The 17,843-nt window shown below is 45.2% G+C and overlaps 1 protein-coding gene across 1 annotated transcript in view; it reads right to left on the bottom strand.

Annotated features, from left to right (window-relative positions):
- ABCA13 (ATP binding cassette subfamily A member 13) overlaps positions 1-17,843 on the bottom strand; it is a gene marked incomplete at its 5' end in the record, with an annotated part of 245,529 nt that overhangs the window by 2,308 nt on the left and 225,378 nt on the right. Inside the window, 5 exons of the mRNA XM_081079377.1 lie at positions 9-146; positions 1,324-1,429; positions 7,639-7,731; positions 15,202-15,305; positions 17,312-17,446. Of these exons, the coding sequence (XP_080935503.1) occupies positions 9-146; positions 1,324-1,429; positions 7,639-7,731; positions 15,202-15,305; positions 17,312-17,446 (576 nt within the window). The remainder of the gene's footprint in view (positions 1-8; positions 147-1,323; positions 1,430-7,638; positions 7,732-15,201; positions 15,306-17,311; positions 17,447-17,843) is intronic.

Below are 17,843 nucleotides of genomic sequence, written 5' to 3'. Positions count from 1 at the left end.
TACTATACCTGCTCCAAAGTGGTCTGGTTAATGGAGTAATGTTTGATATTCAGCAAAGTCTTATTGTCCTCGAGAACTCGGAACAGGCTAGCTAAGCACTCCCATCTTTGGGGCACGTGATATTCCAATAAATTAAGGCGCTGGCCCTGGAATCCAGAACAAGACACAGAACAATGCATCATATGCTTAGCAATCATTAAACAACACTGACCACACTATATTTAATTGCAAACAGATTATCTTTACTCAAATCCCAGCTCGGTATGTGGGTCAATTTTGTGAGTCTCCAGTGAAGGGTTAGCGACGACTTCTTACTGTCCATCACCTTTGCTAGGTGGTACCCCAGGGAGGAGCTGCTATTCTGCCTCTTACACCCCCCCAGATCGCCACAAGCACTGGAAAGGAGACGCCTAGAAGGGGTTGAGATGTAGGAAGTGAGTGTGGTGTAACGGGGGTGCACAAACATGCCCTCAGCTTCATACTGGGACCTGGTCTTAGCACCAGATGTCCTCACCATTAGCTGAATAAGTCGGTGAGACATTTCACTGTTCTGATGTGAAGTGGGGATACAGCAACTGTTTGATGGGGCTGTCTACAGTGGCCCTTGAGCAGGAAGGCCTGTGCCTGCACAGCTGGCTTCTGCCCACAGGATTTGACTCACTGCTGGTTGCTGAAACAGACAGGTACTAACAGACAGGTACCGGCTGCCACCTGTTAGCAGTTATGACACACAAGAAGCACACTGGCTCACACTAGAAATCAAGAGAACTGTAGATGGTGCTTCTCAAATGTTACTATGAGCAGGAATCTCCTGATGACCTTGCAAGACGGGGATCTGGGTTCAGTAGGTGGGGCCTAAGTTTCTGCAGGTGCAACTAGTTCCCAGCTGACGGAGATGCTGCCAGTTCAGGGACCACACTTCACGCCAAGTTTGTAGAGAATTAAAATCACAGGGCACTTCTTATGCAATAACGTCAAAACCATCCAGCCTATCACCCCACCACAGAAAAGGAAGAAATGAACTTCTGCAATTCTCTGCCCGGAACAAAATGAGTCATGCAGAGGAGCTAAGCCCCAAGACAAGGAGGGACGTGTAACTCCAGGGTCCTCCAGTGACCGGGAGGACAGGCAGGTGGGCACCTGTCACAGCGGTCACTCAGTGTCCCCTGCCTGTGCTGGATCTGGAGGGGAGGTGTGGACTGGACTTTGCAATGAGGCCAATAGGCAGCATTATAACAGCACAGAAGGAAACTCGAGAAAACAAGTACATTTATGAGATCTGTGAGCTGAAAACAAAGAAGTAACGTAGAATATGGGCTCTACCTTAAACTGGACTCCTGGGAACTGAAGCTTCAGGCACTCGGAAATAGCGCTGTGCTGGCTGCCTTCCTTGCAGAGCCACACTTTGACGGTGTAACCATCACCAAACCTGGGGGATGAACAGGATAAAAACACGGTTACTCTTCTATGTACCCGAGATGGGTAAACTCGAAGTCCATTTTCACAGGCAGCCAGTATAAAAAAGTAATGATTCCAAATTGTTGGGAGATTTGGGATTCTCAAAAATATAATACTCAGAAATTAACTATAACTCAGGTCATTTCCTATAATTCAATTTATATTGACAGAGGAAATGATTTATCCGTTTTAAAAAAGTCATCAAATCCTGGAATCAACACCTATGCAATAAAAGAGGAGTGGTGACAATGCAAACTGGAAGAGCGGAGCACTGCGGTAGAGAAGTCCGAAGCCTGCAGTTTCCCTGTGCGAAGAATCCTGCTTCAAGGTCTGCAGGGGTGAAACTGGGGAAGGATGAGGGAAATGCACGAGTGATCCAGCCCGGCATTTCTTTGTTTACCATGTAAAACAATCTCCCAAGTGCACCTCAACCCAGCAAGTCTGGTGACTGCAGGGGAAGCCGTACAGCGTGAGTAGTAAGTCCAAGGGTGTCCGAGAGACCACACACGAGTTATCACGAATAGGAACCCCCAAGAATTTATGGGGCTTCCCCTACCATATCCCAGGTACCTCTAGCATTGTTTGGGCATGTGATGACATCTCAATAAAGATCTGTTGAACAAAAACAAACACATACACACATCATGATAGCCACGTGTGTCTGTTATGTTCACTGAGGCAAGTACCTAGAACCAGAGAATATTAGTTGAAGGAAAGAACAAACAAATGGCAGCCCAGAGTCTTATAAGAACCGTCACTTACGAAGTATTGCTGGGAAAAGGTGCCACCTTTGAGTGAGTTCTCCTTAAGGGATTCTGTCTGGTAAAGAAGAACCCCAGGTAATGAGACTTGGATCACCCTTGAGATTGCCTTCCCCCACCGATCTGGTCCCGGTCCCATTACAGGTTAAGCCCAGAGGACTTACTGGCTGAGGCCTGAGGAGGTCACTAAGATGGTGCACCTTCAAAGCCAGCACACCTGCTCAGCTGCCATCTGTGCAAAGACAACAGTTTCATACGGACGGCATTGCAGTGGCGAGGGAGCAGGTCTGCTATGGGCACGTGACCAAATACACTTTATCCTGTTTGCTGTGGGTTGAAGTTTTTGGTGGGGGGAGGTGGGATGGTGGTCCTTTTGGAAGATGTAATTAAAGCTCTTTTGTATTCAGTTTCAGAGAGTTTCCAAAAAATCTCAGTGGACTCTAGTCAGACCCCATGAAATACAGCCTTTAAAACAATAATGGAATAATACAGAACATAAGGGACTTTCTTAGCAGAAAGGAATTGCCCTAAGGCGCAGACTCCCTCCCGTGTTGAGAAAACACTTCGATGGACCAGAGTTGAGGTAATTCAAGGTGGTTCTGTGGTCAACTGATTTCTGACAAGGTTTCCAGGGTCTTTCAGTGGGAAAAATAGTCTTTTCATCAAACGGTGCTAGAAGAACTGGATAGCACCTGCGAAAGAATGAAGATGAATGTCTACCTCTAACACAGTTAACACAAGTTTGCTCAAAATGGACCAAATACTTCAATGGAAAGGTTAAAAATATAAAACTCTTAGAATTATAGATTGTGGTAAATCTTCATTGTCTCTCATTGCACACGAGACGCTTAGATATGACAAGAAAAGCATGAGAAACAAAAGAAAAAATAGAACAATTGGGCTTTCTGAAAATTAAAAACACTGTGCTTCTTAGAATGCTACCAGGAAGGTGAAAAGGCAAACCGCGTATCGGGAGACAATATTCGCAAATCGTGTATCTGATAAAGGACTTGTATCTAGAATGGACAACTCTTTCAACTCAATAATAAAAAGACACACAACCCAGTTTTAAAAATGGGCAGAGGCTATGGATAGACATTTCTCCTGTGGAGATGCAGAAATGGTCAGTAAGCACATGGAAATACTGCAGCATCATTAGTCTTCAGAGCAATACAAATCGGAATCACAGGGAGACTTACTTTACACTCACTGGGATGGATAAAATTACATTCAGACACTAAAATGTAATGGCAGATGGGAGCCTCGTGCACTGCCAACAGGACTGTTAAGTGGTGAGGCCAATTTGGAAGACAGTCTGACGGCCCCTTAAACGTTAAGCACAGAGTTACTACATGACCCAGCAATTTTGCTCCAAGGAAAAAACCTGAAGAAAAAACGATATGTCCACATAAAAACTCACACATGATGGTTTCTAGCAATATCATGCATAATAGCAAAGGTGGAAATAACCCAAACACCCCTTAACAATGAAGAAACAAAGTGTTGTATGTTACTTGGCCATAAAAAGAAGTGACATGCTGACAACATAGGTAAACCTTAAAAGACGCTAAGGGAAAGCTGACAGCCACAAAAGACATGTGTTATACAATTCTATTTGTATGTTGATAACAGATGAATTTATAGAGACAAAACATAGATTAGTGGGGGCTTCAGGCTGGGCTGAGTAGAAGGGCGATAGCTGAAGGAATAGGGTTTCTTTTGGAGGTGACGACCACATCTTAATATTAACTGTGGGATGTTTGAACAGAACCGTGAATATATCAAAAAGCATTGAATTAGACATTCGAAATAGGTGACTTTTAGGATGTGATGTATATCTCGAAAAAGCTGTTAAAAAGCAAAGAAAGAGGATGGCCACAGTTTAAAACTACTAGTTACAAAATGTTTGTGGATTGTGCTAGATTATAAATATGGACCCAATACTTTGTGTCTTCTACGCCCAGGCCCCCGCCATGTGACCCTGCCATGTTTTTTCAGTAAGGGGTGGGGGGGACTACGTCCAACCCTTTTTCTTTAGCCATGCAACTTGGTTTGGCTGAAGGGACACTGGCAGGTGTGATGAGACCTGAGGCCTGAATCACGCTTGTGCAGTTTGGCCATTCTTACGCCTCGGCCTCAGACACTGTCAGACAGCAGTGGGAGACGAGGGCAGAGCCACCCAGCTGAGCCCCCTGGGCCAGGCCACCCGCAGATTTGTGACCATGTGTAAGTGGATAAGCCACTGGGTTTCATGAACTTAGTTTTGCTGCTTTTGTAACAAAATCTAACGTATGCACAGCGTTATCTCAAGCTTCTGATAAAATGGAACTCACAATCAAATTTGTAAAATGCTTCTAAACTATGAAGCATGTTGAGGGTTCATGCATTTTCTCTGAGTGCGCGCGCGCCCACACACACACTAGAGGCTATTGGAGCCCAGAGGACATAAATCTTGTCCCAAATCCCAACCTTTGAATAATTTTCAACCTGAAATACAGTTCTGACCTGGCAGAATTCCTGTGCCTGGGCCGTGTTTACAAGCAGAACTCATAATCCCACCAAGTACAGTGAGTTTTCCGATGACACGTCTGCTGCCCGCTTTGCACTCTCACTCCTACAGGCCGGCGTGCACCGTGTGCAGTCTCTGTCCAGCGGAGAAGGTGACAGGGACACTGCCAAGGCTGTGGCAGAGTCAGGCCTGAACCGTTTCCCTGACTGCTCCTCTGAACGGAGCTGTTGAGTGCAGACGGCCTGTTTCTAGAAGCAGCAAGCTAAGAGTGAAGGGTGCAGACTCGAAGGAAAGCAGGTTCCACCCTGTCTAGAGATAAATGGGATCTGGATAAAAGTCTCTCTCAAAGGGGTCAGCCATTGTCATTAGCTGTTCATTAAGTCAGACAGAGCCTGAATGCTGCCAGACTCGTCTGATCCCTCCTTTTACATCCAGTCGTCGAGACCAGGAAGGAACAATTATTGAGCAAAGGCCTGGGTATGGCTAGAACTCTACATCTGTTCACTCGTTCATTCATTCATTCATTTGTTCATGGATACCTTGAATGTGTCGTCACCCAGCAAGGTCCCAAACGTTAGGTATAAGTCTGTTTCAATTCATGTGAGTGACAGAGAAGCCAGTCGCTGGGATATTAGCAAGTCTGAAGTCTGAAGTCAGGCAGCCCAGCACGGACAAAGCATCAGTTCCTTCAGCTCGTTCTCTCATCGTCCTGCTCACAAGCCTCCATTGCTGCGTTTGCCTGATGGTCCAAGACGGCTGCTTCCTCTCTAACCATTGCATCTGCACCCAAGTCCGAAGGGAGGCAGGCACTGGACATGTGTGTGCTCCTTTCCACAAATGCAATCCACACTCCTAGGCTGCTACCTTGGCTGACCTCTCAGCAAGGTAGTATCGTTCAGACTCACTGATTAAAACACTAACTCTGGCAGGCTTACTTCTGGCTTTCATTGTCACAGAAACTCCTGCTCAGCACCAAGCTGACCCACGGTGACAAGTCTCTTCCATTCATTGCAGGCAAGAACAGTAGCAGCAAACACCCAACGGTGGCCAAGCGTGGCCACTTCTAAGTGTTTCATGCTCTTTTCACCCTCACAAAGACCTGTCCTACAGCTGGGGAGACTGACACAGACGGGCAGCCAGACAGGCCTGCAGGAGCCCGGGGTGGACATCCTCCACGAAATGGGCACAACGCGAACCCCTGGCTGGCATTAGCACTCAAGGTCAATTCCTGTGGAGACGCCACCAGACACCTGGAGAAATGAGCTTCTGCTCTGGTACCAGGATCCCTGGCTGAGTCGGAGATGAGAAGGCTTGACGACGGTCTCCTGATGCTTTCATGCCCAGGACAGACAGTCAGGAGTGTTCACGGCAAGAAGGGCCTGGAGAGGGCGAGGAGGGAGCCCTCTGCCATTTCCCTCTCCGTGTCAACACCACTGTATCACACCGACATGTGTGACTCTGGGTTTGGACACCCTGGATTGTGTTTCATGAAGAATCCTTTATTCTTTATTGCAATGTTTTGGAAACGTCTAATCAGTTTATGTGTTATAGGAAAATACCAACTTTACAAATTATTTAAAAATGTATTCAGTTCAGTGTTTCAGTGAGTAAATAACCCACAAGACATTTTTTTTTCCTGATGCAATTCTGTACATCACATTTATTTACCAGCATCTGTCCTCACCACGGCACAACGATCAGCACCACTGGGCACACAGACCGCGCCAGCCAGAGGGTGAGTCTCCTGGGTGCCCCGTCTCTCCTGCCAGCTCTGCCAGACACGTCTGCAGCCTCACGAAAAGCCAAGTAGCTAAACTCAGACATCAATCACCCAATGACTGGGCACGAGCTGTAAAGCTTTATGTAAGCATTCCTAAGGGCAAGGGGTGTGAAACCTTCTTCTCTTTTTGATGACCCTCATTAAGTGTGAGCGGAGTGCGTACTGAGAACCATATTCAGTGCGTTCACCTGACAAGTGACGGTAAGACACACGGTCCCAGCGCACTGGCTCTGAGCCCCTGAAGAACTCATGTTCACTCCCCAACATGGCGTCTCCACCCAGCACTCAACAGTCATTTTCTCCATAAAATAAAAATATTTCAACCTAATACCCAGGACTATTCAACAAATCTTTGCTTGTGAATTCTAACTTTAAAATTATTGAACAAAGGAAAACAAAAAGAGATGTATCAACTTAAATTAATCTATATAAAAAAAACAGATTAAACCGCAAACTAAAAGGAAATTAGAGCTCAAATTCACTTAGAAACTTTGAAGATATTTTAGGTAACACTGAATTTTTAAACAGTTGTACTGGGATATAAAAATGGTCATAGAAATTGACAATAAAATCATTATGATTCCAAAAAGTAAATGGAAAAAAGACATGAAGAGACAATGAAGCAGGAAGAAATCTAAGCAGTGATGACCACAGGTAAAGTCTCATTTTTCATTCGTCAAAATGAAAAGCAGCCACAAACTCCTTTATCTTCTCCAATCAGGGGAGACCCCTTAAAGGTACAGATTGGATGCGGGGGCCACAGTACCCAATCTCGCTCTGGACGAGGGACACACCAGTACAACCATTTCAGAAGGCATTTTGTATCAACAGGACACATTCGGTCCCGGCTCCATCCTGACTCCGCAGCCCTCCCAGTGTCCCCACAACAGGAGCACCTGTCCTCCTGGGAGAAGGCAGTAAAGGTGGGGGGAGATGCCAGGCTGTGTGGGAGCTGCAGGCCGGGCTCACTGGCTCTGGTATTCCTCCTGCCCCTGACCTTCCAGCTGCCATTTCCTTTCCTACGCCGTGCAGTAACTCAGCCATCTGTCTCGAAAGATCCTCCACGGTGACACAGCCTCACACGACTGATTTTCAGGAGACACTTAAATGCAAAGTGAAATGCAACATACCTGTTTTTAATGTGTTGGGGGGAACCAAGGCAGCGGAAGCTTCCGTGGACCATTATGGCCAGTCTCGTGCAAAGAGCCTCACACTCCTCCATGCTGGGAGAGAAAGACAGAGACACGTGAACAGGCAGTGGCCGAGGTTTGCAAGGCCTGAAGCAAACACCAAAATGAACGGAAGAGTAAAATCCCACCACTGCAAAGGAGCTAACTGTCTATGGAGGAACCGCATGAAACCCAAAAAGCACTTTTAAATGGCAACATTCTATTTAGGTCGCCGATTGCACAAGTAACAAGCATACACGTGAGCAGCAGTTACAAACTATATAGGAAAGAACCTCTGAGGAACAGTAGTGCAAAAATGCAAAATACGTAAGAATGACCTTTACAAAAAATGTGAAAGTTTTATGAAAAGAAACAAGATTTGCTAATGGGCTTAAATGAAATCTCGAATCAACAAAAAGATGTATCAAAAAAAGGAAAAGAATGGATATTTTTTAAATGGCAAATTATTGTAATATAAAAATTATTATAATATAAAAATTATTGTTAAATAAAATAACAGTATACGTAAGATCAAGTATAAAATATAATATAGAAGCATAAAGATAAAATGTGACAGGTAAATGAATTATATATTTACAATATATACAAAATATAAAAACAAGTTATATTTTAATACAGTATAATATAAAATACAATAAATAGCATTGGAATTTGAATTATAATTTAGTTTTTAGTATAACAATATTATTTCTTTATAAAATATGTAATAAAGATTTATAATTGTTTAATTGCATTATAATAATTTAATAAAAATACAATATAAATTATAAGGATATAGTATAATGCCAATCAACATTTTATCACTTTAAAGTATACGTTTAAAATTATTTAGTGAGAGGCAGAAAAATGCTGAACAAGAAGAGTAATGAGAGAAGATTTACTCCAGAAAATATTAATATTACTTATATGGCTCAAATGATTAAAATGAGTCAACATGCTAAGGAATTACAAGGCAGGTCACTGGAACAAAACAAGACAGCGCAGAAGACACTAATGTCCTAAAAACATAAGTGATCTGAGTATGTGGAAACTCTTGAGCATAACAGCAGTGGAAGAAACTATACAGGGAATGTTTGGTGTATGTGACAATGCTCAACTACAAACTTCTAATAAGTGTGTAAAACCACAGCAAACTAACATTGAAAAAGTGCAACGGGCACAATGGGTAAGGGTTGATACAGTTATTACAAAGAACTCATATATAGCAGTGTAAAAATAAAACAATAATAATCCAATAGAGGAAAAAGGGCAAATAACATCTAGACGTTAATTCAAGGAACTGTCTGTGGGTAATAAACATACCAACAAATTATAAACTTAACCATTAAGTCAAGTGATCCTAAAAATACTTTCTAGCCAGAAAGGTATTTGTCATGTCTGCTTTTAAATGGTGCAGAGGAAAGCATTTTTTTCCATCTTCAGTGAGTAAAAACAATGAATTCTGAGATCAAAAAATAAACAGTTAGAGGCATTTTTTTCAATAATTCTAAATAGGCCTCTCACACACTGCTGGTGGGAGTAAAAATTAGCATAACTTTCTGAAAATCAATTTAGCAATAATTCCTTTTCTAGAAACACACCTAAGGAGACACAGAAAATATGGATTCATATAACAACTTATTTATAACAGTAAAAATCTAGAAACAGGTAAATGTTCCACCGTGGATAATATGTGCTCATATAAATAACAGTACATCCATGTTCAGTCAGCCATTAAAATGAGGTGTGCCCAAAGTCAGTTAATAGTATGAGAAAAAGGTAATGACACAGCAATGGTATAATAAGTGTAAGGACACTGCATGTCAGGATAATGGCACATGTATGCAAAAAATAAACTGGGAAGAGAAAACAAAAAAAAAATGTATGACTATCAGTATCTGAAAAGTGAAATTAACGGTGGAATTTCTTTCCTTCTTTTACTATGTTAAATCACCCACATTCTCTAGAGGAAAGACATAATTTTTATTATGGGGAACAGCCATAAAGCAGTCTGCTCATAGGGTCTACGTATGTCCAGGTCAAGATTACGTTTGTCAGCCCTCCTTGCAGCCAGACATGAACGTGCAAGAAATAAGGTCAACAGAAAGTAGAATCTCTGGGTCATGTTGACGAGGCAAGCCCCTAGCCCTGGATTTGGTTCTCTCCCCATTCCATGAGCTGGGATGGCGTCAGGGTGTAAAGAGCCTGTGTCCTTGGATGACCTTGGGGTCCAGCACAGCCCACCAATGTGAATTGTTATCATGGGAGAGAAAAATATGTCTGCTCTGATCTACTGTAATTTGGGGTCTTTGTTATAGTGGCTCAACATGAAGTCTACGAAATACACACTACAAACACTACAACTATGCTTTATATATTTTTCTGTGCAAACATTATCTTCCTAATTGTTTCTTTAATTAATTTCAATTTAAAACAATCTTACATCATTTTTGTGAGCACATAGTAGGTCTTCTAATTAAAGTGGTAGAATATGAATTCGCTTCTGTATTACATCCATAAACAGTTCAGGCGAGTGCAGATCCAAATAACAATGGATATTGATTAAGGCCTCCAAGTAATGACTGGGAACCCTAATTGTATTATTATCAAACACACATGTTCCCAACACGAGGGACGCCACAAATTCCGAGTCTAAAGGGCAGACTGAGAGCTTCTGATGATCTTTAGCATCAAGAATACAGAAAGCCAGGAGCTTTGCCACAATGGAAGTAACCTCTGACCGTTCACTCAGACAGTGACCCACATTTCCTCGGGTGTCACGCAGATGGGAATGGAGTACGGTCAGGTAACACAGAGACTTAAGGATCAATGTTGGAGTCCATGGATCAGTGTTGGATGGGCGAGGAAGCAGCAGACCTGGTCATTCCTGGCTGGCCTACTTTTAATTCCTCTTAATAAGTAAAGAGGGATACAGGATTCTTACCCTCACTTTCCTACCACTAAGGAGAGGGAGGAGAGGTGAACTCAAAGGTAAGAGGGAGCTGTGAAATTTGGAGACTTCTCGGCTGAAGGCAGCTGTTTTATTTAGGTTTTTTACAGACCATCTCTCAGCCCAATTTATTTTTTTAGCTGCCAAATTCTCTTCCCTTCCTACTTGTACGCAGAAAAGCAGAGAAAAACACACCTTTTGCAGGACCAGTGCTTAAAAAAAAAAAAAAAAAAAACTCGTACAGATGTATTATACATTTATTATAAAATGAGAATATAGCTGCCGTTTTAGAATCAGGGAATCAATCAGACTGTCCTTCTCTTCATGAATAGTAAGCCATTCAGATCTTTGTACTGTCTGAATATGGACAGATTTATGGAAATGAAGACACATCATTAATGTGAAACCAAATGAACAGGAGGACATAAAAGAGAAATTGCAGTTATATGTGCGCTTCCTGAGAACTGTCTGCAATGATTATAGATAACGTGAGAATTACAAGGAGTTTTTAATGTGAGACCGGTTTATCCAATCTTACAAACTACATCTGAACATGAGGACTTAAATGCTAGCACACAGGAGAGTCGAGTGTCCAGAAACGGCACCGTAATAGGATCATTGTTAGCAAGAACGTCTGTGCATTATGGTAAAATAAAGGATTCGTCAAATTTAATTTATTTTGATGTAAAATTTTGTTTTCTGAAAAGAAACAAAATAAAAACAAAGTAATAGAAAATCAAGGGCCGCACTCTGGCTACGGACAAGGGAAGAAACTGGCAGATCCCTTCCTCAGACAACTATAAAACTGGACAAAGAAAACAAAAACAGCTATTTATTTTTTTTGGGGGGGTGTGGCCCCGAGGCCTATGACAGCCTGAGAAATGCTGACAGTTGACAAGCTGCTGACCTTAGGGTCAGAGGTGTGTGACTGAAGCTTGACCAGCATGCAGCTGCCAGCAGGCCAGGCCAGGCCATGAGGGTTGGCAGCTACTCTGCCCCCACTAAAGGGGAGGCACGCAATTTGGACCACCGGGCAACGCCTACACTATAGGCATTGGGGACTCTCTTAGAGCCAAGAAAGGGCCTACAGCTGCAGCACCCGGCCTGCGCTGGACTCTACTGGACCAATACTGTGTGGCTCTGGCCACAATTCAGGCAGTGGAGGCCAGAGAGGCCCAAGCCAGCTGCACACTCTGTGTCAGAGTGAGGCTAGCCACACGCAGACCCAGAAGAAAGCAAAGCTGGGCCAACTCAAAAGTGGCCTGAACTTGGGATGTCACCCCTGTCCACACAGAGTCCTCCTTGGCTTGAGGTGGTCAAGCGCCACCTCTGTGCAGGCATGGGCAGGTGACCAGCCTGTGCAAAAGCAGGGGTGACTCCTGAGAACCCAGACTTTAAACAACAAAAACACAATTTGGAAAACAAACTGAGCAGAGCATCAGCACTCAGAGGGAGAGAGTGTTCATAGATTTACCCCAGACAAAGAAACTCTAGCAAACAGACACAAATGAATAAACAAATAAACAGACTGGCAATAATAACCACCTGTGGAGAAAGGGAAAAATCAGAACCCGGAGATGCTACCATTTATTATCTAAAATGTCTAGGTTTCAACAAAAAGTTTTAAGACATGGAAAAAAAACAACAAGAAAGTGCGGTGCACATTCGGGGGGAAAGCAGTCAATATAAACAGTTTCTAAGTGTCTCTAGATGTTCAGAGTTAGGGGGGAAATATCTTCAATGAAGATACTATAAATATATTCAAAGAACAAGAGAAATCATGTTTAAAGAATTAAAGAAAATAATGATCCGTAAATGGAGATTCTGAAGGAGATGAAAATTATTTCTTAGAAAAGAAACAAATGGAAACCTTTTAGTTCAATAGTACAAATGAAATGAAAATTCCACTCTGAGCCAACAGAGTTGAAATGGCAGAAGAACCAGTGAGCTTGAAGACAGATCAATAGAGATGATCAAATCTGAGAACAGGGAAAAACAAGATTTGGAAAGAAATGGACAGAAACTCACAGATCTGTGGGGCAGCATTAAGTTCCAACAAACATATGCTGAAATTATCGAGAGATCGAAAGAACTAGAAATTCAGTTGATTTAGGGTAGGACTAGCATTTCTAAACAAGAGAGGGGAAAAAAACAGTGAGTCTCACATGCAGTGAAGTATTTGAATAAATTATGGCCAAAATATCCCCACATTTATTGAAAAATATGAATCTACGTATTCAAGCAGCACAATGAACCCCAGGCAGGATCAATGAAAGGAATCTGCATCTAGACACATCAAAGGCAAACCCTTGAAAGCCAGAGAAATCTTGAGAGCAGCAAAACAAAGCAGCTCACTGTGTAAAGGACCATCGGCATTAGCAATGGCTGACTTCTTCTCGGAGACAATGCAGGTGGAAGACAGACTACAGCCATTAGGAAAAGGTGAATTAAAACCACACTTCACTAGGACGGCTACCATCAAAAAGACAGTGTTGACAAGGGTATGGAGAAACTACAAACTTCGTCACATTCCTGGGAACATAACACGATAAAGCCACTTAGGAAAATATCTCTGCAGTATATTAAAGTCCTAAACACGAATGTAAACAAAAACCAGCAATTCGATCCCTAAGACTCTACCCAAGAAAAAAGAAACATAAATACCTATGAAGACATGTATACGGCCATTCACAGGACATTACAGTAACAGCCAACAGTGGAGACAACCCCAAGGTCCATCAGCTGGCAAGTGGACAGATAAAACGTGCTCTGGCTACACTGCACATACTGTCCCCGGTGAAAACATGCTCACTGCAACAGCGGTGAGTCCCAAACACCTCAGAAATGAAAGAAGCCAGGTGCAACTCCATGTGCGTGAGATCCAGGAAAGGAAGTTTAGAGAGGGGGAGTTTGGGGTTTGGGGATGGAGGTTAACTGGAACGAGGCACGAGGAAAACTCTGGGGGTGACACAAATGTCCTGACTGGATCACACTGACAGCTGCACAGGTCGATGATTTTACTAAAATAAAACCCCACGCAGTTGTACACGTAAAGTGGGTAAATTATATATATATATCTATGTAAATTATATTACAAAACTATTAATGTTTTTTAAATGACAGTATTTAATCTGGCAGTGAAAATGCAGGGATGGTGAGCCTTCAGCTATTGGTCAGTAAATGAGTGCATGAGTTAGAAACGAGCAGAGAGGAGATTGTGAGGAAAAGTCTAGGCTGGCAGGACGCCACGTGTGTAGACGGCACCCCCCACCCTGACCCCCTCTGCAGGCCGACTCTGCAGGGACCTGCAGAGAAGCCACCAGCACATATCAGAGGAGCTGGCACTAAGATTTAAGTGAGACAGGGCCGCGCCCATGGGTTACAGCATCCAGGACTATTTTTACCTGAACTGACCCTCTTGCAGCCATCAGCTCAGTCTGCCGGAGCCCCTCAGGGATCTCCCCTCAGGAACCATGGGCCGCCTTCGTATTTACCATGTAGCGAGGAGTGTGGGGTTCGCGGAGCACAGGCTGAGTGATTCACTGCCCCGGGGAAACAGTCCCTGGAGATTCCTTGTGCTCTGACATGACTAGCTAGGAACTCCCCAACGGGAAAGCCCTGACTGCGCTTTACCTCGGCCATTTCTGACTTGTGTTTGTCGTGGGCACCTGTGAAGGAGGAGGTGACCTCTCTCCACAAAGAGAGCCGGCTTGTCACTCAGCTGCGATAAAGCGTGGGGCCCCAGGTTTGCTGTCCTCGCCTGTGTGGGCAGCACTGTCTGTGCCTGCTTCTGTCACTCCTGTGGAAACTGGGACCCGGGGCACCAATGCCACCTTGCCGACACTCTGTCCACTGTTCTCGCTGTGAGTACTAAGTCTTCCATCTCTGACCCAGGAGTGTCGTGACTTCTGCCAGCACCACCCATGCACTGGCATGCCAAATTAGATGGCTTGTGAGTAAGGTAATGTCTCGAATCCATAACAGTTTGTGACACTTAACTGACAGAGTATTTCACTTACACGCAGGGAGAAAACAAGTGTAAACTTTGAACTCTGACCTCCACTGTATCTCAGAATTTTTTATTGCCAAATCACATAGCTCCCTCTCCAAGAACAGATTTTATGAAAGCTAAGATTTGTATTGTTGTGTGGCCAAGAATATTTTGAAGTCTAATTACAAGATTAATTCTGTGAGAAAGAAAATATGAGACCAAATTCAGAAACCTGTTAAGTTTCCTTGTCAGCTCACTCTCCTGCTGGGATAAGAGGCCTTAGACAGAAAGGTACTGAAACGTGGCTGCAGGAAGACCCGAGGAGGGCTCCAGCTCTCCAATAAGCAAAGGCGTGTCCATGGCAGACACAGGGTTCAGATCCCAGCTCGGCCACCCGCTGGTCGTGTGGCTCTGTTACGTGGCTTCATCTCTCTCCGTGTCAGTTTCCAAACTACATCATGGAGAGGGACGATTTCATCACCATGCCCGTGTTGCCATAGGGATGAAGGACCACGTGGTAGCCCGGTGCCCGGCCCATGCTCCCAGCCTTGCCCTGGGCAGGGCCACGAGAGGCATGGCTCACCTGTGGGATGTCAGCACCACGGCGCAGCCTTCCCGAACTTCCTGCATTATAGCTTCCCACAGGAACCGCTTAGAGCAGGGGTCCATCCCTGAGCTGGGCTCATCCTGCAGGAGAGAAAACACAGTGATGGACATCAGAAAGCGTATCGGGCAGACACCTGCCATGAGCGCGCCTGGCCCAGAGGCAATCCCTGCTCTGGCCGCTGCCACGCCCTGGGCTCAATGAGGCCAGGGCACCTCCTGCCCAGCTGGGCTCCCCTTGGGGACCTGGTCACTTAGCACCACCCTGATGTCTTCAAAACACATCCTCAACCTCTACAAAAGTTCAGGAAAAGGCAGGAAAAGGCTTCATGTCACATCAAATAAAGTGAAATGTCTTGGAACCTGAAGCTTTCTCCTTCAATAAACAGCAACACACTTCTTGTATGAACCATTTTTGAGAGAAATGCTTTTAGAGTGCATGATGCATCTCTGTGCTTTTTGAAGTCAGGGAGCTCTAAACACATTTTTCTTAAGAGCTTAGAGTCACAAACTTCCCCAAAGAAAGAAATAGAAGGGAAGCGAACAAAAACTGGCACTAAGCAGGGAAACAGACACCTGGTCTTTTCTGCAAGTTAAGTGACAGGTGTGCATGGTCAGAAATGCGTGCCTAGGAGTGTGACGTACACCGCCGTCAGAGGTACCTGACCCCACGTAGGTGCCCCTTTGACAGTCACTCGTCCTCTCTCTGGGGAGAACTCCCAGGGCCCTCAGGGCATGTCTCAGACCACGTGCTCTGGACACACATCTCCACAGTCACTAACGCTCACTGTGACCACATGAATGCGCAGTGTTTCACAGACCGCTTCCAGGACCCCAGTGGACGGACCCCATATTCAGGAGCATTTTCAGACGCACACATGTGCAAGACTGGGCCCCGTTGTCACCACCCTGATTGCCAGGTCCAAGTCCTGGGCAACCAAGGTAGCCGAGGGCAGGTAGTGAAGGGCGGCGAGGGTCTGCCAGGCACGGGATGGCGTTCTCCAGCGGAGGCCCACCCCCTCCAGGCAGCCGTGCCGGTGGGGCTGGGCACAGGGAAATGCCGTGAAGGTGACTGACAGCCATGTCTGTGACCTCTTCAGCGCAAGCTGCCTCCTCTCACAAGGAAAACGGAGTTTGCAAGCTGCAGAATTCTGCAAGTGTTGTGTTTATTCTCAGATTTCAGAATGTGGAATTGTACCAAAGTCCTTGATTTTGGATCTTGGAAAAAGCACCCTTAGAGCAGGTCAAAGGGAGAATCAGGTCAGATTCCAGAAGATGAGCCCTAAACGATGGGGCCAGCTTCCATCATAAGCCTCCTGGGCCCCCTTTTAGCTCCCCCACTGCAGTGCTGTTCCCACTTAGTGAACGAAGCAGAGAACAAAAGAACTTACTTGTTCCCACTCTTTTCAGTCCCCCCACCCAGGCCTCTCCACAAGCACGAAGCCCTGGGGTGCACTCTAGTGATTGTAAGCCAGTCTACAGAGCGCAAACAGTGACCTTAGCTTATTGTTTGAATGATGACTTTTAGCTAGTTTTGAAATGTAAGACAATTGGCTCTATTTCTTGACAGTCACCACCTACAATTACACTTCATGCTGCCAAACTGGATTCACTGCAGTCCCCGCGGGGACCACAGACACCTGTCCCCCCTGAGGGCCCTCCCCACCCCGCACACCCATCCTGCAGCCTGACACCCACCCTCAGGATTCACCGCCGACAGTGTCACTACAGCTGTGACAATCATCCATCTGCAGGTAGAAAAAGGCTCAAAGCAACACGTGGAGGCCACGCGTAGGTTGGTTTTCAGATTACAGGTGAATTCTGATATTTTTTAAAGTACTGTTTGTAATGTTAAATTTTTATTGACTCTTCCATTTGATAAATAAAAGTTGACTATCGAAAACTAAACCTTTTCTTTCTGTAAAATCCCACTGACATTTTAGGTTGTGTTTGGGAAATGTAGCCTTAGGGCAAAAGAAAATATCGTTTCCGAGAACCAACACTGCAGAGTGCATTTCCTCCCTGGGGGACACTGATGGGTTAACGCATCTTCTTTGTAGGCAGGGCGTCACCCACACCTCGCTGCTCACCAGCAAAAGGAGGTCAGGGCCCCCCAGCAGGGCCAGGGCTGCAGACAGCTTCCGCTTGGTCCCCCCGCTGTAGGTGCCCACCAGCTTGTCCACGTGGGCTTCTAGGTGGAGGCGCCTTACCAGGTCCCCAGCAACCTGGAAGAGAGGAGCTGTCTGTGAGCGAACCCACTGGCCGAGGGCGTCCCCGGAGCCCTGCCCGCCCCCCCCCCACACACACACACAATCCCTTCAGGACATGGGGTAACTGAGCATGAACGGAAGGCCCACTGCTCTAAGCTGGGCTTTCTGTGCCAGCGAGCCATCAGAGTGACAGCCAGGACTCTCCCGTCTGGAGCCCGGGTAGGGGACAGACAGATGCGTGTCCACACTGAGGTGAGCAGGGCAGGCCGGCTGCAGTGCAGCCTGGGCATGAAACCAGAGAGAGGGCGCCGCTTCAGGAGAGCAGAGAAGTGTGGGGGTTCAGTGTTCTGCAGGAGAGAAAGACCCCGTTTCCTCCAAGAGGCTCCCGAGTCCGTCCACTCAGAGTTTGGTT

The sequence above is a fragment of the Rhinolophus hipposideros genome (assembly GCF_964194185.1).
Source record: "Rhinolophus hipposideros genome assembly, chromosome: 18".
Classification (NCBI taxonomy): domain Eukaryota; kingdom Metazoa; phylum Chordata; class Mammalia; order Chiroptera; family Rhinolophidae; genus Rhinolophus; species Rhinolophus hipposideros.
Note: the sequence above shows the minus strand (reverse complement) of the source record. Positions and strands in the feature narration are given on the sequence as shown.